The 24,800-nt window shown below is 52.1% G+C and overlaps 3 protein-coding genes across 3 annotated transcripts; 2 read left to right on the forward strand and 1 right to left on the reverse strand.

Annotated features, from left to right (window-relative positions):
* Positions 1–1,621: 1,621 nt before the first annotated feature.
* On the forward strand, positions 1,622–11,446 carry Ifi35 (interferon induced protein 35). Its single transcript, XM_051158698.1, has 7 exons — positions 1,622–1,834; positions 9,105–9,209; positions 10,148–10,295; positions 10,391–10,497; positions 10,606–10,792; positions 10,890–10,996; positions 11,207–11,446. Exons 1-7 carry the CDS (start codon positions 1,814–1,816, stop codon positions 11,396–11,398), a joined length of 867 nt encoding a protein of 288 aa, XP_051014655.1. The 5' UTR covers positions 1,622–1,813; the 3' UTR covers positions 11,399–11,446.
* A 1,586-nt stretch (positions 11,447–13,032) lies between these two features.
* On the reverse strand, positions 13,033–19,426 carry Vat1 (vesicle amine transport 1). Its single transcript, XM_051158699.1, has 6 exons — positions 18,904–19,426; positions 15,779–15,986; positions 15,281–15,451; positions 15,078–15,167; positions 13,584–13,825; positions 13,033–13,426 (listed from the first exon to the last, which is right to left on the reverse strand). Exons 1-6 carry the CDS (start codon positions 19,327–19,329, stop codon positions 13,343–13,345), a joined length of 1,221 nt encoding a protein of 406 aa, XP_051014656.1. The 5' UTR covers positions 19,330–19,426; the 3' UTR covers positions 13,033–13,342.
* Positions 19,427–21,465: 2,039 nt separating this feature from the next.
* Positions 21,466–24,518, forward strand: Rnd2 (Rho family GTPase 2). Its single transcript, XM_051158700.1, has 5 exons — positions 21,466–21,602; positions 22,094–22,181; positions 22,956–23,065; positions 23,714–23,848; positions 24,070–24,518. The coding sequence occupies exons 1-5, from the start codon at positions 21,501–21,503 to the stop codon at positions 24,316–24,318; spliced, it is 684 nt and encodes a 227-aa protein (XP_051014657.1). The 5' UTR covers positions 21,466–21,500; the 3' UTR covers positions 24,319–24,518.
* Positions 24,519–24,800: the final 282 nt, after the last annotated feature.

Below are 24,800 nucleotides of genomic sequence, written 5' to 3' on the forward strand. Positions count from 1 at the left end.
CAGCTCCTGGCAGTGCAGTGCTGGTGTGGCTGTGCTTTGACTAGGGAGCCTCTGCACTACGGAAGCTTGTCAGTGCCACCCATCTCTAGGCTCTAGAGAAATGATCCATAAGAGAAATCCTGAGGGCTGGAGAGATGGCTCAGGTTAAGTGCGCTGGATGCTCTTCCATAGGTCCCCAGTTCAATCCCCAGCAGCCACATGACTCACAACCATCTGTGATGTGATCTAATGCCCTCTCCTGGTGGGCAGTCAGTCATACCTGCAGGCAGAGCAATTAAAGAGAAATCCTGGAGCCATGAGAAGATTCAAGGGTAGGATCCTGGTGCCCAACGTTGCTTATGGGAGTGACAAGAGCAAACGAGCTGCCTTGCAGCTCCCACACGCATCACCAGACTGCGCAGGGAAGATGAGTAGCTGGTTTGCCTGTGGGTCTTTTGTTTTAACTAAAACTCCAAAAAACAAAACAAAAAACCTGAAGTTGGAAGCACCAAGGACTCAGTAGTTAATGCCCACACCTTTAATCCCTGCACCTGGGACTCACAGAGATCCACCTACCTCTGCTGGGATTAAATGCGTGCACCACCATGCCAAGCCACAATTTAAAAAAAAGAAAAAAGATTTATTATGTATACAGTGTTTTGGCTGCATGTATGCCAGAAGAGGGCACCAGATCTCATTATAGATAGTTATGAGCCACCAGGTGGTTGCTGGGAATTGAACTCAGGACCTTTAGAAGAGTAGCCAGACCTCCTAATTTCTGAGCCAGCTCCCCACCCCTGGCAACACAATTTTAAAAAGAGGAGGCAAGCCAGGCCTGTTGGCACACACTTTTTATCCCAGCAGCAGGAGGCAGAGGCAGGTAGATAGCTTTGAGCTTGAGGCCTGTCTAGTCTACAAAATGAGTACAGGCCAGCCAGGGTGACACAGAGAAACCATTTCGAGAAATAAAAGGCAGTGGGTAAGAGCTGATAGCCTGGCCTGGTGGTGCACACTTATTAATCCCAGCACTCCGGAGACAAGAGGCAGGTGGATCTCTGAGTTCAAGGCCAGCCTGGCCTACAAAACAAGTCCAAGACAACCAGAGCTATACAGAGAAACCGTGTCTCAACAAACAAATATTCAGGACTTATATGATACCAGTTTAAACGTCCTGTTACCATCACCCCTCCTTCACAACGATACACGAGCACCCACACAACAAAATCTGTTGGATGTGTGTGTTTTTTAACTGTCCTTTTTACTTTTATGTGCATTGGTGTTTTACCTGCATGTATGCCTGTGTGAGAACGTCAGACAGTAGTGAGCTGCCACATGGGTGCTGGGAGTTGAATGTGGTGGGTCATCTGAAAGAGCAGTCAGTCCTCTTAACCACTGAGCTGTTTCACCAGCCGCTCACATTTCTTTAATCGCAGCATTTTGGAGGCAAAAGCAGGCTGCTCGAAGCCAGCTTGAGCTACATACTGAGAGCCCGTCTATTTTAAAGTCTAAGAAAGGGTCTAGGGAAATCCTACTAACTGGTTTATGATAGAACTAGCTGCCTGCGAAGGGTAGCTGGCCTTGGTATTCCTGAGTACTGGTTAGTTGGAGACTTGGAAGGCTCCTCCCAAGGGTGGGGCTGCATGCTCAGAGGCGGACTTCACAGAAACGAAAGTGGAAGCAAGGCCGGCAAGCAGAAGGGGTTGAGGTCTGTTTCAGGCACTGCTGGAGGCTCTCGGGAGACCGAAGCCCATTCTAAGGGTTCAAGCAAGGGTTTAGTCTTCAGGACCCTCCACTGCTCTGAAGTCTCAACTCCTGCCAACCAGGGGTGAGAGCCATGTCTGTAACACTCCACGCCGTAAGTAAGGGAGCAGGAGAGGGTGTGCTGCTGGGCTGTGAGGGGGAAGGCAGGCTGCTTCAGGCTGAGCAGCTGCTCAGCTCAGGCCTGCTGAGAGAGAAGTAAGAGGGCTGGGGTCCCCTTGGAGGGTGGAGCTAGCTGGTCATTTTACCAATCGCCTCACAGACCAGGACTCTCAACAACCTGCATGTCAGGACCTTGATAATTCTGTAGGGATACATCTTTGGGGTTTTGTAGAGCGAGCTAACACTTTGTACTAGTCAGAGCTTCTTTAGCGGCTCTGATTGATGCAGTGCCTTGAAGTACCTCCCAGCCAAACACTCCTCCCTCAGATGTCCATATCAGCCTGACTATTGGCCCTCTGGGACAGGTGGTCTCTTTAAATGATAACTCAGGCCACCTCTGAACGGAGCCAGTGAGGCCTGTAGAGCAAGCTGGGTGTCCTATAGGGGGCAGTCACCCCTGAGGATGGACCCAGGGCAGCTTGTCCTCACAGGTGCTCTCGGTCTCCTCTTCTTAGTTTTCTTGCTTGGAAGAGTTCCAGTTGCCTCTCAGATATAATAAGGAAAGGCACAGGCTCCCCAAGCAAACCTGCCTGTTCCAATCCTGTTTCCTGAGATCCTGTTGCACTGCACTAAACATTAGCCTTTTAAAAGTATACAATCTAATGCCCATTTACTCGCTTACTTGTTGTTAGAAAGAAAGAAAGAAAACTCCAAATAGTTCGAGATGCTGGGGTAAAAACTTGCTAGCTCAGAGATACAGAGAAAGCACCCAGCTGACCTTCCTACTCAGCTCTCCTCCCATTAGGAAAAACCCCCAAACTAAAGAGCTCTTTCTTCTCCACGCCGTTTTATTTATTTAGTTAGTTTTCCGAGACAGGGTTTCTCTGCGTAGCCTTGGCTGTCACTGACTCACTTTGTAGACTAGGCTGGCCTCAAACTCACAGAGATCCTCCTGCCTCTGCCTCCTGAGCACTGGGATTAAAGACTTGCGTCACCACTTTAAAAATAAAGTGGGGGCTGGGCATGATGGTGCACGCCTTTAATCCCAGCACTCCGGAGGCAGAGGCAGGCGGATCGCTGTGAGTTCGAGGCCAGCCTGGTCTACAAAGTGAGTCCAGGACAGCCACGGCTACACAGAGAAACCCTGTCTCGAAAAACCAAAAGAATAAATTAAATAAATAAAAATTTTTAAAAAGGTGCTGAGCGTGGTGGCGCATGCCTTTAATCCCAACACTCGGGAGGCAGAGGCAGGCAGACCGCCGTGTGTTCGAGGCCAGCCTGGTCTACTAAGTGAGAAACTCTGTCTCAGAAAACAAAAACAAAACAAAACAAAAGGCCAGGCGTGGTGGTGCACGCCTTTATTGGGAGGCAGAGGCAGGCAGATCACTGTGAGTTCGAGGCCAGCCTGGTCTACAAAATGAGTCCAGTACAGCCAAGGTTACATGGAGAAACCCTATCCGAGGGAGGGTGGGGGAAGCCAGGTGTGGTGGTCCACACCGCGTTTAATCCCAACACTGGCGGGGGGGGGGGGGGCGGTGTTGGCCAGGCGTAGTGGAGCATGCCTTTAATCCCAGTACGCAGGGAGTCAGAAGCAGGCCGATCTCTGTAAGTTTGAGGGTACCCTCGTCTACAAAGCAACTTCGGGCTCAAACAAACAAATAAATTGTTTTAGATTAATTTTTATCTTTTTTGAAAGAACTGCTTTTATTTCCTATCACTCTATAGGTGTCTTGCAAGCATGTATGTCTGTGTACCACTTGTGTGCCCCATGCCTGTGGAGGCTAGAGGAGGGTGTTGGTTCCTTAGGTCTGGAGTTAGCACTGCATGTCTGTGAATTACCATATGGACGCTGGAAACCAAAGCTGAGTCCTCTGCAAGAGCAGCAAATGCTCTCGACTGCTGAGCCACCTCGCCAGCCCTGCTAACAACGTGTCTTATTTGTTTGTTTTTGTTTTTGTTTTGTTTTTTTGAGGGGGGGGATTGAGACAGGGTCTCCTTGTAGCCCTGGATATCCTGGAACTTGCTCTGTAGCTCAGGCTGGCCTCAAACTCACAGAGATCTGCCTCTGCCTCCCAAGAACTGGGAGTAGAGTGCACCACCACCACCTGGCCACAATCTTAATTAACTTTTTTTTTTTTTTTTTTTTTAGTCTTTCAAGACAGGGCTTCTCTGTATTATCTTAGCTGTCCTGGACTCACTTTGTAGACCAGGCTGGCCTCGAACTCACAATGATCCGCCTGCCTCTGCCTCTCAAGTGCTGGGATTACCGGCCTGCGCCACCAAGTCTGGCTACAACATGTCTTTTAATCACTATCCAATCTTTATTATTGTTGTTAGTCTGTCTCTCTGTGTGTCTGTGTGTGTGTGTGTGCGCGCACTCTCTCCCACTTGCCCTTGTGAGCATGTGGCAGTCACAGGACAACTTTCAGGAAGCTCTCTCCTCCCACCATGGGATCTGGGGTCAAATTCAAGTCATCAGTCTTGTGTGTCAAGTGCTTTCACCACTGAGACAACTCACAAGCTGCCTCCCCCAACCCCTTCCTCCTCCACCACCACCACCACCACCACCTGAGCGCCATTTTAGTGGAATGCCTTTTGCCCAGCAGGCAGGGAGGTGGATCAGTGCCTAATAAGGATGGACTATATGTCAGCTACAATGGGACTTTCACCTCATTCAAGTCCCACAAGATCACCTCCTAGGCTCCGGGTGTGCAGCTCTGGGATGGAGGGTGTGCTTTTCCAAGTCCCTGCTTTTATCCTCGACACTGGGCAGGGTGGGGGAGGCAGATCACAGAAGTTTAGCAATGTGGTGGGCGTTTGGATTATGCAACTACAAACAGTTATATTATCATAAAGATAACGACCAGAAGTCCACATGCAGATAAAGTCTTCAACTCGCAGTGGTGTGTTAAAGTGACACATTCAGTAGGAAGTGTCTTTTGTTTTGGTTTTTTGTTTGTTTGTTTGTTTTTGTTTTTTGAGACAAGGTTTCTCTGTGTAGCCTTGGCTGTCCTGGAACTCACTCTGTAGACCAGGCTGGCCTCGAACTCACAGTGATCTGCTTGCCTCCGCCTCCTGAGTGCTGGGATTAAAGGTTTGCGCCACCACACCTGGCCTTTTGTTTTGCTTTTAAGGCAGGGTCTCACTATGTAGACTTGGTTGGCTTGGAAGTCACACTGTCAACCAGGCTGGTCTCAAGCTCACATAGATCCACCTGCCTCTCCAATGCTGGAGTAAAAGGGCTCTACCACACCTAGCCAGGAAGTGCTCTTTGAATTTTGATCTTTCCCATTTGTGATAAAATGTTATCTCTCTGTATAGCAAGGAGTCATGTGGATGACACTGGATACTCTGCAATGCTAAGCCATGATCAGTGCTTTCAGAGTGCTTTCCTTTGTGTTTTTCTCACTCGTCTTCCTTTCTGCTTATTATTGAGACACGGTCTGGATATGTAACCCAAGCTGGGCTCAAATTCAGCTTTCCTGCTTCAGCCTCCCACATCTGCTCTATTCAATCAATTGTTGTTGTTTGGTTTTATTTATTTATTTATTATGTATACAATGCCCTCATGTAGGCCTGTACTCCAGAAGAGGGCACCAGATCTCATTATAAATGGTTAAGAGCCATCATGTGGCTGCTGGGAATTGAACTTAGGACCTCTGGAAAAGCAGACAGTGCTCTTTACCGCTGAGCCCTGTTGTTTGGTTTTTCTTTCTTTCTTTCTTTCTCTTTTTTATTTTTTATTTTTGTTTTTTTTGTTTTGTTTTGTTTTGTTTTTTCGAGACAAGGTTTCTCTGTGTAGCCTTGGCTGTCCTAGACTCACTTTGTAGACCAGGCTGGCCTCGAACTCACAGCGATCTGCCTACCTCTGCCTCCCGAGTGCTGGGATTAAAGGTGTGCGCCACCACACCCGGCAGACCTCGTTTGTTTTTTTAGACAAGGTTTTTCTGTGTAACCTTGGCTGTCCAGGCTGGCCTCAAATTCACAGTGATCCACCTGCCTGTGCCTCCCTGAGTGCTGGGATGACAGGTGTGTGCCACTGCACCTGGCTAAAGCACGCTCTCTTTACCTGGCCTTTAGTGGCAAATCTAAATCAGATAGAGGCTTCCAGGCTGCAGGAAATTTATTCCTGACCACCTTGCTAGGAATGCAACAGCTCACACAGAAATGCAGCTCTACAGAAAGTTTGAGAAGCACGTGACCTTCAAAGACACTTACTTCACAAATGTCCCTGGTGGCTGTGGCCTCTACTGTGTTCCAAATGGCACTGCTTAATGGCCTTGTTGTGCGAACATCTGGTGCACTTAGAACAGGCAATCAGCTGCAGGTGGCTGAGGCCCTTTGGGCCCTGTTCTTAGTCATCTTGGAGCCAGACCCCAAAAGTTAACGCGTTTTGGACTTACAGTATTTTCTCCTCACAATGGGCTTATCTCATTGTGAACCGAGAACATGTGTGTGGAGGTTACGCATTCTAGCACCGTTTATAACAGGAGGAAAAAGGTAGACTGGTGCATTCCTATAATTCCAGTACACTAGAGGCTGAGACAGGAGGACTGCCTTGAGTTTAGGGTTCATTTGATTGTTGGTTGGTTTTTCTGAGATAGGGTTTCTCTGTGTATCCTTTGGCTGTCCTAGCTTTGTAGACCAGGCTGGCCTCAAACTCATAGCGATCTGCCATCCTCTGCTTCCTGAGTGCTGGGATTAAAGATGTGTACCTCCACACCTGGCCCCCCAAAACAGTTTTTTTGTTTTTTGGTTTTTGGAGACAAGGAATCTCTGTGTAGCCTTGGCTATCCTGAACTCATTTTGTAGACCAGGCTGGCCTCAAACTCACAGCAATCTGCCTGCCTCTGCCTCTGCCTCCTGAGTGCTGGGATTAAAGGTGTGCACCACCATATCAGGCCCAAAAAAAGTATTTCTAAATAGAATAGAAACATATACAATATTGGAACCACATCTCCATGGGGAAAAATATAGAAAGCACTCATCATTGTACATTGATCTGACTTGCTGATGTCATTTTACTGGCCTTAAATATACTGAGTCTGAACTTCTGATTCACAGATAGAAACAGAGACCTTTTTCGCCATTCCTAAGCTGGCAAAATGTGGCCAAGCTCCAGTTTTCCTCTGCTTGAGAGCCGGGCGTGGTGGCGCACGCCTTTAATCCCAGCACTCAGGAGGCAGAGGCAGGCAGATTGCTGTGAGTTCGAGGCCAGCCTGGTCTACAAAGTGAGTCCAGGATGGCCAAGGCTACACAGAGAAACCCTGTCTCGAAAAAACAAAAACAAAAAAAATCCTCTGCTTGAAATAGAACAAACGCATCCCCAAGACCTAGGTGTCTTCAGTGCCACCTGCAATGTGTTCCTGCCCTGTCACTCACTCACTCCGTTCATTCATTCCACGTTTCCTGATTCCTGTTTTGTTCCAGAGACTTTTCTAGACATTAGGGATACAGAGGAGAGCAAGATAGGGTTGTCTCACTGCAAATAAAGACGCCCTTCTCTGGGTCAATCTTATTGGGTTTCCTAAGCACCTCCTAAGCTCTGCCAGCCAATGTCCGCGCTCTCCCGCCAACAAAGGTGCATTCATTGGTATTCCCCTTGCGCTCTCCTGTCTGTTCTGCTCGTGTTCTGTTTGGACTCCCTCCAACTCACACCAGCCTGAAAGGCCACTTGGTGCAAAGAGGACAAACCAGGAGCTATGCAAATTACATCTCCACTCTGGACTTCATTTCTTCACTGGAAAGCTCTGGGGTGGCAGAGCCCGCTGGAATCAGTCTGGCTGGCCAAATGACCTCGGACAAATCCTTTTAACCTTTTTCGGTTCATCTCCTCATCTATAAGATAAAGACAAGACAGCATCTCCATAGTGGTATAGGCATTTTGAGAGGTTTCATTTATGGGTGGGGTACTTCATGCCTGTAGTCCCTGAACTCTGGAGGCTGAAATAGGATTGCTTTGAGTTGAGGCTAGCCTGAGCTACATGGTGAATAGTCCTGTTGGGACTATATACTACTACTGCTCTGCTTAGCTGTGGTGCTACTGGCCTGTAATGCCAGCTTTTCCTCCTCCTCTTCCTCTTCCTCCTCCTCCTCCTCCTCCTCCTCCTTCAAGCCAGGGTTTCTCTTTGTAGTCCTGGCTGTTCTGGAACTCAATCTGTAGACAAGACTGAACTCAGAGATCCCCCTGCCTCTACCTCCCTAGTGCTAAGACTAAAGGCCTGAGCTACCAAGCCCAGCCTGCTCCTTGAAATCTTATCATCAAAAGAAGGAGGAAGAAAAGAGGGTGGGGAGAGAAGGGGAGAAAAAGGGTAAAGGTGCTTGTTGAGCAAGCCTGGCACCCTGAGAATAATCCTCAGAACCCACAGGGAGGGAGGAAAGACTCCACAGAGTTGTCCTCAGGGCTCCATGCAAGCACACTCACAGAAAAAAATGCAGAAAGAAAGCAAACCGGTCTGGCTCAGTAAATATTAACAGATAGACTGGGGTGTAGCTCGGTGACAGCTCGTACCTTGAATTCCAAAGAGCACCAATACCAAAGGGCTGAGGTTCAAGCCCCAGAAACAGAAAAAGTTAGCAAACAGTGGTCTGAAGCTTTGGTACTTTAAACTCTGGCTCCTTCTAGCAGATTCAGTTGCTTTCATGTCTTTGTGTGAGGATTATCTTTCCTCTCAACTCCTGCTCCTCTTCCCAGTTGGCCACAGGATTTGTATGAGTTTGGTACAGGCCTGAGGGGCCTGCAGGACTCTTATCTTATCAGGGCCCAGGGCCTTATAGCCTTGTAGAGGGAACTTGCGTAGTGTGTGTGTGTGTGTGTGTGTGTGTGTGTGTGTGTATTTACTTTGTGTTTGTTTTTGTTTTCTCTTTTTTGTTTGTTTGCTTGTTTTTCAGGACATGGTTTCTTTGTGTACCCTTGGCAGTCCTGCACTTACTCTGTAGACCGAGCTGGCCTCAAACTCACAGAGATCCACCTGCCTCTGCCTTTATGAGTGCTGGGATTATAGGCATCCACCACCATGCCCAGCTTGGCTGGTGTTTGTTACACTCTGGACTTGGCTTGCAAATCAGTTGTAGCTACTGCAGGAGACATAAGTGAACTAGGTTAGGACCGGGCCAGGGCAGGGAAAAGGGGTTGGGGGTATTCAGAGGTTTGAGCAGTGTCTCTGTTTCTGGAGAGTCCAGAGAGCACCCTCTCTCCCTCCCCCGGGCACACTTGTTTTCTAGAAAGGCCAATGCTGCCTTCTTATTCCCTTCTGTTCCGACAGGTCCTCTACAGTCTTCAGGAGGAACAGTCCAGGCTCAAAACACGGCTGCAGGAGCTGCAGCAGCAGAAAAGGGACCGCACAGCCGCAGGCTTTCCCAGAGACAAGGTTAGGTGGGAAGTAAGGTATTCCTGGTAGAAAAGGGCTGGCCAGGGGCTGGAGAGACGGCTCAGAGGAGGAGAGCACCTTGCTGTGCTTGCAGAGGACACAGGTTTTATGGTTCCAGGCCCCTATGTGGGGCGGCTCATAATTGCCTGTAACTCCAGTTGCAGGAGATACAACGCCTTCTTCTGGCCTTCACAGGTAGTGGATACACACACACACAGATACACAGATATACATGCATATAGAAGCCCACTTCTTACTTCCTTGCAATGTGACCTCAAGCACATTGCTTGAGCTCTCTGAATCCCAGTCCTCATTTGTAAGATGAAGCTCCCTCCCTCCCAAGCTTGAGTGAGGACAAACCAAGAGCTTGTATGAAAAGTGGCTGGTGTAGCCAGGCAGTGGTGGCGCACGCCTTTAATCCCAGCACTTGGGAGGTAGAGGCAAGCGGATCACTGTGAGTTTGAGGCCAGCCTGGTCTACAAAGTGAGTCCAGGACAGTCAAGGCTACACAGAGAAACCCTGTCTCAAAAAAGAACCAAAAAAAAAAAAAAAAAGGAAAGTGGCTGGTGTGACCTGCCTTTAACCCGCCCAGCCCAGCTCTTCAGTGGAGGCATTCTGCACTGAGAACCTCAATCAGACAGAATTGGGGGACACCTTCTGCCTAGAAGGGAGTGTTGGGGACCTCTCCTACTCTTTTTTTTTTTTTTTTTTTTAAGATTTATTTATTACATATACAGCGTTCTGCCTGCATGTACACCTGCAGGCCAGAAGAGAGCATTAAATCACATTCTAGATGGTTGTGAGCCACCATGTGGTGGCTGGGAATTGAACTCAGGATCTCTGGAAGAGCAGCCAGTGCTCTTATCCTCTGAGCCATCTCTCTAGCCCCCTCTCTTACTCTTGAAGGTTGTTTCTTGCCTCCCTCTCCCGACCTCCAGATCCCATTCCCGGTGCCGGAAGTCGCCCTGGTATTCCAAGGCCACACTCACTGGGGCAAGCAAGTGCCTAAGACTCAGGTTTCCAACCTGAAGATCTGCTGCCCTCTGCCTGGAGGGTCTGCTCTGATCACCTTTGAAGACCCCAAAGGTTAGCCTTGAGGGCTGGGGGTGTGCATCTGGTGGAGGCTTAGGGGAGGGCTCATAAGGTTTCTCAGTACTGACCCTGTCTCCCTAACCCCCCAGTGGCTGAGCGGCTGCTACAACAAAAGGAACATAAAATTGACATAGAAGACTGCCGGCTGCGAGTGCAGATCCAGCCCTTGGAGCTGCCTATGGTGACCAACATCCAGGTGACCGAACGGCAGGCAATGTCCTCCATGCACTAGGTGGGATTGAGCACTTGGGTCCTCTGGATGAGTGTGGGCCAGCTGAGCCTACTCTGCCCTGTCTCCTGCTAGGTGTCTAGCCAGCCAGATAGCCACAGGGTGCTAGTCAGTGGCTTCCCTGCTGACCTCAAGCTGAGTGAGGAAGAGCTGCTAGACAAGCTGGAGATCTTCTTTGGCAAGACCAAGAACGGAGGTGGCGATGTAGAGACCCGGGAGTTGCTACAAGGGACTGTCATGCTGGGATTTGTTGATGAAGAAGGTAAGCGTCCTGCCTGGTAGGTGAGGAGGTCAGGGTGCATGAGACCGAGAGAAGAGGGGCCTGGATGCCAAAGGCCACCCTTCCCCATTTCTCACAGTGGCCCAGCACTTATGCCAGATTGGCCAGTTCATAGTACCACTGGGCCGGCAGCAGGTTCCTCTGAGAGTCTCTCCCTATGTAAGTGGGGAGATCCAGAACGCTGAGGTAAGTAAAGGGTGGGACCAGGGAAGCGGCCTGACAAACACCTGCCTGGGGAGGGGCAGGGCCCCCAAACCTCACTGGCCTACATACACAGTAGCCTTTCTGGGCTTCCAGACCCGACCCCATGTTTTCATGGGATACTCCTTGCTCCAACCTCTGTTCCCCACTGCCCTGTATTCCCATAAGCCCTTGCCATTTTCTGTCGTTTTCTAGATCAAATTCAAGCAAGCATCTCACTCAGTGCTGGTGACAAATATTCCTGATATCCTGGACACCCAGGAGCTGCATGACATCCTGGAGATCCACTTCCAGAAGCCCACTCGTGGGGGTGGGGAGGTGGAGGCCCTGGCAGTGGTGCCCTCAGGGCAGCAGGGCCTGGCTGTCTTCACTTCTGAGTCCAGCTAGCTCTGCCTGCCCAGTTGCCGGGGACTGGGATCACATACAGCCTAATGCTACTGAGAACAGTGTAAAGTGCCAACCAGGTGTGATGGTCTTCCTTATTTCGAGATATGAGGCTATGTACACATGGAGAGAACTCAGACCTTGACACTAGCTTGATTTCTCCCACTTTTTTTTTTTTTTTTTTTTTTTTTTTGAGACAGGGTTTTTCTGTGTAGCCTTGGTGGTGGCTGTCCTGGACTCACTTTGTAGACCAGGTTGGCCTCGAACTCACAGCGATCTGCCTGCCTCTTGAATGCTGGGATTAAAGGCGTGTTTTGTTTTTCCGAGATAGGATTTCTCAGTGAAGCCCTGGTGTTCCCTCTTAGCTCAGGCTGGCCTCAACTCAGAGATCCACCTGTCCCTGTTGCTGACTGTGTCACCACCGCCCAGCTTTCCGACAGCTCTTAGATGCAACATCTGGTCAGGACTCAGGGTTTGGCTTTTTATTGACACAACACAAAGGCAGCTGTGGTAATGGGGTGGCGGACACAAAAGTAGAAATCGCACTTCCTACGTGGAGGCCTCATTTAGACAACAGAGAGGCTGGGTCCCCCCCTCCCCACACCTCCCACTGACAAGGGCTGGAGTAATAGCTCTCCCTAATCCAAGCTCAGAAGCAAAGGGGTGACCCCCACCTAGCCTCAAAGATTCCCCACTTTGGCTCCAGTAGCCCATGTCCTTTTAACCAGCTCAGTAATTCCGATGCCCAGGCTCCGCCTCCCCCACCAGTGTAAACAAAATTTGGGGCCAAGCAGCAAGGCTGCCTCCAGGCTCTGGGAAGGCAGCAACCTCCCTTGATAGCAAAGGGAATGTGCTTGAATTCTCACTTTGGTCCCAGAATAAGACTCAGCAGTGTCTCCCAGAACTCTGGCAGGTCTGTCTTCCTGTCTTTCTTCTGGACCACGGACAGACAGGACAGGGCACAGACCACAGTACAAGCATCTGATCCCCAGAGGCTGGAGCTGCTCCCCTCCCCCTGGCACATACACAGATTTTTGGCAGTGTTGTAGGACTGGGGAGGAGAAGGCCTCAGCTCCGCCAGGATAATGGAAGGCACTGGGGAGAAGGGTGGAAAAGGAGCCAGAGATGGGAGCCACCCCCTGCACACACACACACACACACACAAGCACAGGTTTTTCCGATGCTAAGGCACTGAGACATATCCAGAGACCTCAGTGAAGGGTAGGGGTACCCAGGTACCCCTCCCAGATCGGTGGACTAGGGAGTGGGTCTGATTCCTGCCCTTGCTGTAGGAGGCAGCCTTGGTTAAAGGCATCAAACTGGAGGTGGAAGAAGTCCAATTGTGCTTAAGAAATCGGGGACAGGAGACAAGGTTGGGTACTGACCAAGTCCAGGGGTGGGCACTCGTTGGCCTGGGTTGCATGGACACTAAGGAGACACAGGTACATGCTGGACTCATTCACACGGACTAGCCCCACATCCTGAGCTGACACTTCGGTTCTTTGGGGAGGTGGGTGGGGCAGGAGGGAAGATGAGGCAAGGGTGGAAGCACACAGGACAGGACAGAGAGGGACTGGCTAACCTTGGCACAAAAGCAGCATGGCAGGCCCAGGGAAAGGAGACTTGGGGGAGGGAGGGTTAGGGGGGAGGGGGGAAGCCGCCAGCCTCCTGCTGACCCCTCCCTGTCCCCTTGGCAGGGCCCAGACATCCAAGTGGTCACTTCCCAACCTCTCCTGAGGGCAGGAAGGGGGAGGGACAGCCCTGAGCAAGAGCAAGCTCAGGGCAGGGAGAAAGTTATCAGCATGGAGACCTTTTGCAGGAGGGAGGGAGAGAAAGGGGAAGGGTAGAGCATCATGACAGAGGATGAAATGTGAGAGGCTGGTGGGCAACACAACAGGGCTTCCCGCTTCTCCCTTCCTGGCTCTCAGGCGCCCTCAACGCCTGGCCCTAGGTCTCCTTCTCAGGTCCGGGAACCAAGAGAACTTTGCCCACATTTTTCTTCTCCTGCATCTGCTTCATGGCATCCGCCACCTGAAGAGGAAAAAAAGAGACCACTGCTGATGCCATCTGCCCCGTGTCCCAGCGCCAGCCTGAAGAAGACAGCTCCCATCTGGCCGCCCCCACCCCCGGCCCCCCGGGATCATCTCCTGAGGCCTACCCAGACCTTTCCTGTAGTCATCACACTTACCTTCTCAAAGGGCCAGACCGAGTCAATTCGGGGTTTGATGTGGCCCTGGTTGTACAGAGCCAGGAGGCGGGTGACCACTCCGCTGATGAGCTCCACCTCAGCCTCCAGGTAACCCAGGTGGAAGCCACACACAGCTCGGTTGGCCTGCAGCAGCTGCAGAGCAGTCACACTGAACTGATTCCACCAGGTGCGGGCCAGGGCCATCAGGTTCCGCTTGGGGCCCGTCAGCACATTGGCCATTCCTAAGGGACAGAGTAACGTGGCCTATGAGCCAGCTGCCAAGTGCATTCCTATGAGTCTGAATCCAGGCTGCTGCTGCTGCTGCTGCTGCTGCTGCTTCTTCTTCTTTTTTTTTTTTTTTTCAAGACAGGGTTTCTCTGTGTAGCCTTGGCTGTCCTGGACTCGCTTTGTAGACCAGGCCTACCTCCGCCTCCCGAGTGCTAGGATTAAAGGTGTGCGCCACCACGCCCGGCCTGAATCCAGGCTACTCTAGCTCCTCAGTCTCCTCATAACACTTGACACGAGGACAACCCTGGAAGTTTGGTTACCAGGCCCAAATTTTGTGTGTACACACACACACACACACACACACACACACACACACACAAGCCTTTGAGATGGCTCTGTGCCAAGCTTGGCAACCAAAGGTGCCTTGGGACCCATGTGATGGAAGAAGAGAGCTGACTTCTGCCAGCTATCCTCTGAATTCCACATGTGCACCATGGCAGCCACATGTACACACACAGTAAATAAATACCTTTAAAAAAAAATATCATACAAGCCGGCCATGGTGGTGCACACTGGCAGATCACTGTGAGTTCGGGACCAGCCTGGTCTAAAAAAGTCCAGGACAGCCAGGGCTACACAAAGAAACCCTGTCTCAAAGAACAAAACCAAACCAAACAAAAACACACAGCCAGGCAGTTGGTGGCACACACCTTTCTTTAATCCCCAGTACATGGGAGACGGAGGCAAGGGTATCTCTGTGAGTTTGAGGCTACCCCGGTCTATAGAGTGAGTTCCAGGACAGCCAAGGCTACACAGAGAAACCCTGTTCCAACACAAAAAATTACACATTCAAGTGCTGGGGATGTAGCTCAGGGGTAGCGTGCCTACTCTGTACCGGGTTAGTCAGGTAGGTGTGTAGTACCAAGTACAGACAAGGATAGAAGTTCACGTTCATCCTTGATTGCATAGTAGGCTTGAAGCTAGCTTCCCGCCCCCCACCCCCCGAGACAGGGTTTCTCTGTGTAGCCCTGGCTGTCCTGGACTCTCTTTGTAGACCAGGCTGGCCTCGAACTCTCTGCTTGCCTCTGCCTCCCCAGTGCTGGGATTAAAGGCAGCCTGGTTCTCCATTCCTTTATTCAAAAGCTCAAGCCCCTGTATCCCCTCCTATGAGTGGGATTTTCTACCGTCTAGTGACTATTATTATTAGTTGGTCCCACTCTCCTACCCAGTGCAAACTCTCTGCATTAGGTAAGGCTAACAACTCACCGTAAGTGACAACTTTGCCCATGGGTTTGAGGAGGTGGTAGCCCTTGGCAGTGTCTGACCCACCCAGAGGGTCCATCACGATGTCAACTCCTGTCACAGAATAAGACCCAGGAGGGGAAAAACATTAATATGCACAGATCTGGGGAGCCCTGCCGGCCTGTCCTGTGCCACCCTCCCCACTTCCAGGCCCTGCGCGCCCCCACCTTTGGGGGAGATCTTCTTTATCTCCTCCACATAGTCAGTTGTGTGGTAGTCGATGGGGTGCGTGAGCCCGTTCTCCTTCAGCACCTCGTGCTTGCTGGCTGAGGCTGTTCCAAACACGGTCACATTCTCCACAGTGCGGCACAACTGCAGGGCTGCCATGCCCACGCCGCCTGCAGCGAGAAGCCGGCACAGACTCACTCACTGTTCTGCACTCCAGCCTCCCAAAGACCTCGTCCATCACTTTGACTGTGCCTCAGTTCACTTTGTGGCCCTTGTTCAAATTCCGTGGTGTGGGGTGCAGGGTGAGGGCAAGCTGCTAAGAGCAGCAGGCTGGACCTGGTGTCTAAATGTTACCACGGCAACTATACTGCAGAAGCCTCTGGGCTCCACAGGCCAGGCAGCCTGGTGTTGCCATGACAACAAACCAGACTGGCTACAGAAAGGGGCCTGGAAGGCAATTGGGGGGGGGGGTGAAGGGAGGGGAAGGGACCTGTCACCTGCAGCCATGTGTACCAAGACGCTGTGGCCAGGCCTCAGGTTGCCGAAGTCAAAGAGAACCATATAGGCTGTGATGTAATTGACCAGCAAGGCAGCGGCCTCCTCAAAGGTCATGGCCTCAGGCATCAGGAAAGTCTGGACTACTGGTACAGTTACTTCCTCCTGCCACATCCCGGACCGGTTCAACACCATCACCCGGTCCCCTACCTTTAAAAAAAAAAAAAAAAAACCAAGAATATTATTTGATTACTCACTGGCTTTTGCCATATCCCAGACCCTTGCAGATGAAGTGGTGGTCACAATGTTAACACTAACAGCATCATTTACAGAGTTGTTATCTAGTGCCTATCTGAGTAACAGAACGTGCACTTCATTATTGTGTAAGATTCCTGAATGCAAGAAACGTACAGTTAGGGCAAGCTTAAAGTATTGTTAAAGAGGTCAAACTGGTTTGATTGCAAAAGTGGGCTCTACCATTTTAATGACAGTGTGGCTTTGAGCAAAGAAAAATCATTTAAGCATTTTCTTTATCTGTATCAGGGGAATTGTAAAAATTAAGTAGCAAAAAAACAGCCAAGGGCTGGAGAGATGGCTCAGAGGTTAAGAGCCACTGCTCTTCCAGAGGTCCTGAGTTCAATTCCCAGCAACCACATGGTGGCTCACACGCAATGGTATCTGCTTCCTTCTTCCTGTGTGCATGAAAAACAGTGCACTCATATGTATAAAATATGTAAATAAATAAATAAAACTTAAAAAGGAATTTAAAAACACAGCCAAACAAACAAACAAACAAAAAACCCCAACATTTAATCAGGCATGGTAGCACAATTCCTTCAATCCCAACATTCAGGAGGTAGAGACAGGAAGATCTCTGTGAATTTGAGGCCAGCCTGGTCGACAAAGTGAGTACAGGACAGCCAGGGCTGTTACACAGAGAATCCCAGGCTCGAGGAAAAAAAAAAAAAAAAAAAAAAAAAAGCAAAACAAGCAAACAAACAATCAAAGCCCCACTCTGTGGCATTTAGTGCACTGTCTACCATATAGTTAATACTTAGCCATCTTAGCCAACAATAATGACAATAATACCAGCAAGAAGGAGAAGTCATCAAATAACTGAAGAAAGAGGGCTGCTTGTAGCAAGGCGCAGGTAAATATACATGAGCTGTAAATGGTGAATGGGTGGGTGTGACCACCCCAGGAGCACTGCTATTGAAGCTGACATTGGCAGCCCTGGGGGACGGGGAGGACCCCAACATGGTACACAGGCTGATGCTCAGCAAGAAAAAGACATTCCAGCCTCAAGGAGAAGGCATTGTCTTTCATTCTGTCACTTGAGGGTCTCTCTGCAAGAAGAGGGGAGACAAAGACGGAAAAAAATCCCTCCAGTTTAGCAACTATGCAGGAGGAGTGTGTGTGTGTGTGTGTGTGTGTGTGTGTATGTGTTGAGGGGGGCACAGGGGGTGTCTCAGTCAGCAATGATTCCTTCTGGATCTCCGAAGACCACTGCAGAGAGAAGTGTGGGTGCTGTCCTAGATAACCGGGGCTTATCTTAGCTCCTGGAAATTTAGGGTCCACAGGGTAGGAGAATGAGAAAGGCCCTACACGGGCCCTTTTTCACGTCATCAAGTCCCCACGCTCCACTAAAGAGGACACCTTTGCTGTGAGTTCTGGCCTGGGGAACAAAACCCTAAAACTCAAGTGTGGTAGACGCGGTAGCAAGCCAAGAGAGCTGACAACAGAGCAATTGGGCCAGTCCCAGATGTAGTGTAGAAGTGTCACCTAGTTCTAGCTTATATCTAACCTTTAGCCCTCCCAGCTCAGGGCCATGACCCCTCCCCTCCCCCAATGCAGCCACCAGGAGGGTTAGGATAGCCCTTCCCACAGAATCCAGGCTCTTACAGCAGATTCTTGCCCTAGGCAGGAAATCCTGTATTTACCAGGCGGAAAGTGTGGGGAGGAGTGGATAGATGAGTGGCCTTCAGCAGTAACACGAACTATTAACTTCCCTTTCCCCCACCCCCAAATTCCTTTTAGCGCCATCCAAGAGTAGGATTATTTCTAAGTCAGCGCAAGGGTGGGACCACAGCTGGATTCACGAAGAAGGATTTTTAAGGAGGAGATGTTTAGCAAAGACTCAAGACTGCTTTGGAGCGGTCTCTCTCCTGAAAGTGCTGGGTTTGAACAGAAACTCCTAAGCACATGACTATGAAGAGGCCTCACCCTAGATCTCTCAAAAAGCTGGTCATCTGTGAGTCTCTTGTGGCCAAGGTTGTGGCTGCGATTAATGATAAATGAGAAACAGACCGGCAAAGCTGGGCCAACCTGCTCAAGGTGCCACACCTCTCTCTACCCTAGTTCAAATGGACTCCACCCGGCCCCGAGTTTCAGAAGCTGGGGGTCCTCCAACACAGAGGAGAAGCGGTTTGGGCCGGAAGTTCCCGAGGGTAGCCCCGGGTCGTGGCCTGCCCGCTGAGTCACTGGAGATGAGATGGGCTTGCAGTCTTGAGAGAGAGCCCAAGACAAAGATGGGAGCCCGATCCTGCCTCCCCCGTGCCAAAAACTGTAGTAGCGTAAGGCCCGTGGCGGTGGGGGAAGCGAGGCTCCCTTTGCTCCATGATGGGTGTGTCCCCTCTGGCCCAGTTCGGGGAGGGGCCGTCATACACCCCCATACACCACGGGGCTGCATGTGACTAGCGCTCTGGCACGGCCTCTGCGCCCCCGCCTAACCCGGTCTACACAGCTTCTCAAAGCTCCCTCGGGAGGGAAAGGAGGAGCTAGCTACCACTCGGGGTCACAGACCACAACTGCCCCTGGGAGTGTTTAGTGGTCAGGGGTACAGGTGTGGTTTTTACTAGGGGAGAGGGCGAGCAGGTCATCTTGCGCATGCGCCTGGTTGCCTTATTGTTTTCCGCCCCCAACTCCGTTTGGGGCGGTGGCCACTACTAAAAAACGGTTGGGGAAGGGGCAATAACACTGTCTCCAGTCCCCAGTAAATCCTTTTCCTCGGAGCCTCAAGACATAAATTGCTTTCCCATGCGTTTCATATTTCCACCCGAGTCCCTGCTGGCTTCCCCGTCCGGCCACACCCCCGGCACGCACCCACTCCTGCCCTGTTGCCGCTCACCTTACGGTCGCCAACACCCTCGCCCACGGCCACCACTACGCCTGCACCCTCCATGCCAGGGGTGACCGGCAGCGCGGGCAGCCGGTCGTACAGCCCCTGGCGGGCCATGAGATCGGCGAAGTTGAGCCCGCAGGCTCGCACGCGCAGCGTCAGCTGACCCGGACCCGGGGCCGGGGGCACCGCCGGCCGGCTCTGCAGCTTCACCTTGTCGTAGCCACCGAAGCCGGTGAGTACCAGGCAGCGGAGCGGCGGCGCCGAGGCGGAGGCCGACGCTTCGGGGGCTGGGGACGGCTGCGAGTCGCTTGCCACCTCGGCTGTCGGGGGCTGCGACGCCGCATCCTCCCCTGCCCCAGTCGGGGTCTCGGTCCCAGCCCCTGCCTCCGCCGCCACAGTGGCCGCCTCGGTTGCCTCCCTTTCCGCGGACATAGCTAGACTCCCGACGTGCGCTCCCAGCTGTACAGAAAGGGTGCACAGCTGGGGAGGGCGGGACACGTCAGGAAGAGCGCAGACTGCGGACACCAGTGGATGGGGCGGTGCCTTTGCTCGGGGGCGGAGCTTCGCGCTTGGACTTAAAGGGCTAGGCCCTCTGCTGACCAAGGAGCGAGAGCCCGAAAAGACTAACGGTGCGGGTGGAGGGTGGTGGTGATAGTGGTGTGCGTGCGTGTGTGTGTGTGTGTGTGTGTGTGTGTGTGTGTGTGTGTGTGTGTGTGTGTGTGTGTGTGTGTGTGTGACTGATAAGCATGAGGAGACTGTGGGGCATGCAGAGACTAAGACTTGATTTGTTCATAATAAGCCTTATACGCATTAAAAGCTGTCATGGCGCAGTCGGAAGGACAATCCAAAAACCTGAGTTTTATTTGTGTTTGTTTTTTGAGACAGGGTTTCTCTGTGTAGCCTTGGCTGTCCTGGACTCCCTTTGTAGACCAGGCTGGCCTCAAACTCACAGCGATCTGCCTGCTTCTGCCTCCTCTGCCTTCTGAGTGCTGGGATTAAAGGCATGCGCCACCACTGCCCGACCGAAAACCTAAGTTTATATCAGATTTGGGGAGCTAGTCACCTGTGGATCAGAACTGGCGAAATTGTGCCTCGGGTTCTAACCCTACCCGTCAGTGGTAATCAGACTTTACTCACTGTGGTCTTGCAGAGGCAAACCACGGGCGAGCATAGGAACTGAACCTCTAAGACAGTATCTCATTCTGTAGCCCTGGCTGGCCTAGAACCTGCCAAAGAGACAAGGCTGGCCTTGAACTCTCAGAGATTCGCCCTGTCTCTGCCTCCTGAGTGCTGTGGTTAAAGGCATGCGTCATCACTCTAAATTTCTCACCTTCTTTCCTTTTGTTGGTATTGAGGCCTCGTGAATGTAGTTCTTCTACCCCTGAGCTATACATCTCTAGCCTGGCAATTTTTAAAAAAATCATTAACGCTGTTTCCTTTCTGTAAAATAGTGATGACCTTGTGTGTTCTATTTATCTTTACAGGGTTATTCAAAATGAGATGAAATTAAAACGAGCGTCCTCGACTTAAGGAAGAACTTTTTCTTCTTTGTTTTGAGACAGGGTTTCTCTATGTAGACCAGGCTGGATCCACCTGCCTTTGCACTCCGGGGACAAGATTAAAGGCATGCAACACCACGCCCGGCTAAGGAATAGCCTTTAAAAGGTAAAAGATGTCATGTAAATGCAATTTGATTGTTGTTCTTGTGAAATGAGGCTGAAACTAGCTTCTGAGGCTGAGCTCTGGTCCCAGCAGAGCTGTTTGCCACTCGGTTCTAGCTTTCTTAATCTTCCCTTTCTTTTTCTACCAAAATGTCCACCAGAGGACGCAAACGCTTCCCTAAAACTTTCCATTCAGTCCTTGGCTAGAGGAACTCAGTCCACACTTCCTAGGATGGTCCAGGTCCACAGTTCAGTGTCACCCGTCGTTATGGAGACGGAAAGCTATGATGCCACTAATGTCGGGTGAGCATGCTAGGGTCTTTATTTCCATTTCCCCAAGCCCTGCCTGGACCGAGAGTTGAGGAGAGACAGAAAATAAAAAATCCTCCCTCTCCTGACACCTTACGCCCCCCTGTGTTCGAGAAGTAGATGGCTGCCGCCGCGCGTGTCCGCCGCACTAGCACACCTGCGTGCACGCGTGGGCTCACTGAAGGCCCAAGCCTCTCGTCTGTGTGTATAGTTTCGCAGCCGACCCTGAAGAACTTCGCCCCTAGTCCTCCCAGCCTCCATTCCCAAGGAACACAAATAAACGGGGCTCTCAGGCCTCAAACCCTAAGGCGCTCCTGGGGTCACAGCAGCGCGCTAGGATCTGACTCTAGCCCCCGCCCCCCAGCCCCCGTATCCAGGCTCCGCCCCATCCAGGGCCCCGCCCCTTCGGCGGTGCAGAGGGAAGGCGGGGCCGGGGGCGCGGCCGGCGGGCTAGGGGCGGGGCGGAGGGGGGCCCGCAGCCCCGGGCGGGGGCTCGGCGCGGGCCCGCGAGATGCCGGTGTCGGCGGCCCGAGAGGCTGCAGCTGCAGCGGCGGGGGAGGAGGCGGCTGAGGCGGCGGCGACGGCGGGGCCCGGGAGGGGGGCGGCGTGGGGGGCCGGCGCGTAGCCGGGACTATGGAGGGGCAGAGCGGCCGCTGCAAGATCGTAGTGGTGGGGGACGCGGAGTGCGGCAAGACAGCGCTGCTGCAGGTGTTCGCCAAGGACGCCTACCCTGGGGTGAGGAACTGGCATCTGAAGAGAGGGGCACCGAGGCTGCGGGGAGTGGGTAACAGGGGGCCCCGGGGGCCGCTGGAAACCGGTACCAGGGTAACGAGGGACGAGTGAAAGAGGCTCCGAGAAGGGGAAGGAGGCGTTGGGGGCTCTGAAAGGACTGCAGAGGATTGGAGTGGAAGGAATCAAGGAGCGCGGTGAAATGGATGAGGCTTGGGAGCATCAGAGGATCCGGGAGGGCGCTCTGGGAGAATGTCGGAGGTCCTGGGCATCCGAGAGGGAAAGAACTAGGGGCTAAAGGGACCCCCTCGGGGGTCTGAGAGTCTAGCTAGGATTCCTTGGAGGTGGGGGCAGTAAGCTCCCCGGATCTTCCCTTAGCCCAGCCTCAGACCAACTTCTGTCCAGGGACTGAGCTGGATCGCATGTGGAGGGAGGAGGGCAGTTGTCGGGGTGAGGACCCGAGAGAAGCTCTCATTTTGACCCATCCTTGTCTGCAGAGTTATGTCCCCACCGTGTTTGAGAACTACACTGCAAGCTTCGAGATCGACAAGCGCCGCATTGAGCTCAACATGTGGGATACTTCAGGTAGCCAAGTCCCTCAGGGTCACCCTGACTGCCAAGGTCCCTTACCTTAGCCCCTCCCTTGGCTAAACCCTTAGATTCCAGGTTAGCTCAGACATCCATCCAATTTTAGAAGGGAACATCAATCTCTGTTTTGAGCCAGAGAAACTGAGGCAGAGTTCCTCATGCCTGACAGAAACCGTGTTCTGAGGTAGAAAGCCTAACATTTGGATCCTGCAGCTGGGTTCTGCTTACCCATGGAACTTGGGGGGAAGAAATGACTTATTTTGGAGCATGTTTCTTAGGAAATGGGACTGGGTTTAGGAGAGCTTATTTAGAATTTCTCGGCGGAGGGGCGGGGGGGGGGTGGTGGCAGTGGTGGAAAGTAGTTTTTTGGTTTTTTTTTCTAGACTGAGCTAAAATCCCAAGAGGACAAGCACACTCTTTTCTTGTCCCTGCTCCAACCCCACGGGAAAGGTTTTTATTTTTACTCTGTTCCCGGGAGGACTTTAAGACGATGTGTCATCAAAGCCCAGAAAGCATGCACAAAGTTTGTTGGAATATTGGTAGATTTTCCAAACTCCCTAACACGACACATCATTACTGTTCGATTAGAGAAACCTGTAAGGCAGATGAGAGCTGTTTCCCACCCTTTCAGCTCCCCCACTGCCTGTTCTGGAAACACACACACTCGTTCATTTCCTGCTTCCGGCATCCCTTGACCACAGTCACCTGAGTCCCTCGGTCTCTTGCGTGCCCGCCGCCCCCTCGGGTGCGCTCTCTGCTTTCTTCCTTCAGGGTCCTCGTACTATGACAATGTCCGGCCTCTGGCCTACCCAGACTCCGACGCCGTGCTCATCTGCTTCGACATTAGCCGGCCAGAGACACTGGATAGTGTCCTTAAGAAGGTGGGAGTCTGCAGAAGTCGAGACTACTGAGGAGGCTGGGGGGTGTGGGGGGAGGTGATGGCACGTCGCTCAGCTGGATAGTGGGTGAAGGTGCCGACATCACTCTATCCAGCCCCATTCCTCCCACTTGCAAGTCAGTCCTCGGAGCTGGAAATGGCGAGATATATATACACACACACATACACACACACACACACACACACACACACACACACACATACACATATATATCTATCTTACCTGCCTTCCCTGTCTCCTTGCCTGTAGAAGCCCTGGATGGAAAGGTTGTGTTGGAATGCCCACCCTGGGGCTTTGCAAAGCCCTGTGGCCTCCTGTCCAGGCCATTCCTTAAGAAAAGCCTGTGTGTGGGGGGGGATGTACAAAAGTCAGGGTGTGGTTGGTCTGTTCTCGGGACAGAGTCTGGGGAAGGGGAGTAGATGGGGAAGACTCCAGGCTGACAGACCCCCCCCCCCCCACCAAATCTTCACTGAAGCTCTCCTCGCCTTCCACACTGTCCTGCTCTCAACCCAAGAGCAGCTTTCGGCACCTAGGAGGGCCAAGGAAGATAAGTGAGTTGGGCATGCAGGGAGCAGAACTTTCCCCAGCGTCTTCCTCGGCATAACTCAATTTCCCACCCCCAACAACTAGTGGCAAGGAGAGACTCAGGAGTTCTGCCCCAATGCTAAGGTGGTGCTGGTTGGCTGTAAACTGGACATGCGGACTGACCTGGCCACACTGAGGGAGCTGTCCAAGCAGAGACTTATCCCTGTTACCCATGAGCAGGTGAGAGCCTTAGCCCCCAGCAAGAATTCCAGCCTGGACGTCACACCCATGCCCGGTTGCTGGTCTCCGATTTGAACCGCAGCTCTTCCTTTTGCCCTAACCTCTGACCCTAGCCCTTGGTTCTTTCCCAGCTCTGTCTGACCTTTAACCCCAGCCCTCCAGCTTCACACTCCTTTCTGAGGTAAGCCCTATCACTTTCATCTGTCCGCTGCTTTTTCCAGGGCACTGTGCTGGCCAAGCAGGTGGGGGCCGTGTCCTATGTTGAATGCTCCTCCCGGTCTTCTGAGCGCAGCGTCAGGGACGTCTTCCACGTAGCCACAGTGGCTTCTCTCGGCCGTGGCCATAGGCAGCTGCGCCGTACTGACTCTCGCCGGGGACTGCAGCGGTCTACTCAGCTGTCGGGACGGCCTGACCGGGGAAATGAGGGCGAGATACATAAGGATCGAGCCAAGAGCTGCAACCTCATGTGAGGGGCCCACAGGGAACGCAGAGAATGAAGGGGGGGGGACGAGAGGCACAGTTGTCCCCCCCACCCCACCCCCGCTTGCTCCTGGACTTTCTGACCTCCTGACCCTGGCTGGAAGGGCAGGGCAGGCAGAGGAGCAGTTCTGGTTGGAAGACCTAGAGGACAGAAGGGTGTCACCATTCCTCCTTATCCCCTCTGGTGGTGGCTGAGGGGGCTAACAGGGTAGGCGTGGGGGGGGGGCCATGAACCTGGGCGGGGCAGGTGGGTGGACGGGAAGCCAGCATCAAGCAATGGCTTTGCTTGAGTCTTCCCTATAGAGCGTATCTTCCCGTCGCACCCTGGTGTCCATATCCTGTCTGCCTTCCCTAAGGAAAGCGCCCATTGGATGATGCTCTTCTCTTCTCTCTCTTCTCCATCCGTTCTCACACATTCTAACCTTCAAACAACGTGCACTACATTTTAAAGCAAGAAGTCCTTTCCTACCGT

Source organism: Acomys russatus, chromosome 16 (genome assembly GCF_903995435.1).
Source record: "Acomys russatus chromosome 16, mAcoRus1.1, whole genome shotgun sequence".
Lineage (NCBI taxonomy): Eukaryota > Metazoa > Chordata > Mammalia > Rodentia > Muridae > Acomys > Acomys russatus.

Excerpts from the sequence above, each read along its gene's own strand:
- Vat1 (XM_051158699.1), bottom strand. The coding sequence starts at position 19,329 with ATGTCCGCGGAAAGGGAGGCAACCGAGGCGGCCACTGTGGCGGCGGAG. Across the intron at positions 15,168-15,280 it reads AAAGAAGATCTCCCCCAAAG|GAGTTGACATCGTGATGGAC; the intron begins GTGGGGGCGCGC and ends ATTCTGTGACAG. Across the intron at positions 13,427-13,583 it reads CGGTCTGGCCCTTTGAGAAG|GTGGCGGATGCCATGAAGCA; the intron begins GTAAGTGTGATG and ends TTTCCTCTTCAG.
- Rnd2 (XM_051158700.1), top strand. The coding sequence starts at position 21,501 with ATGGAGGGGCAGAGCGGCCGCTGCAAGATCGTAGTGGTGGGGGACGCG. Across the intron at positions 21,603-22,093 it reads CCAAGGACGCCTACCCTGGG|AGTTATGTCCCCACCGTGTT; the intron begins GTGAGGAACTGG and ends CCTTGTCTGCAG. Across the intron at positions 23,066-23,713 it reads TGGATAGTGTCCTTAAGAAG|TGGCAAGGAGAGACTCAGGA; the intron begins GTGGGAGTCTGC and ends CCCAACAACTAG.
- Ifi35 (XM_051158698.1), top strand. The coding sequence starts at position 1,814 with ATGTCTGTAACACTCCACGCC. Across the intron at positions 1,835-9,104 it reads TGTCTGTAACACTCCACGCC|GTCCTCTACAGTCTTCAGGA; the intron begins GTAAGTAAGGGA and ends CTGTTCCGACAG. Across the intron at positions 10,793-10,889 it reads GGGATTTGTTGATGAAGAAG|TGGCCCAGCACTTATGCCAG; the intron begins GTAAGCGTCCTG and ends CATTTCTCACAG.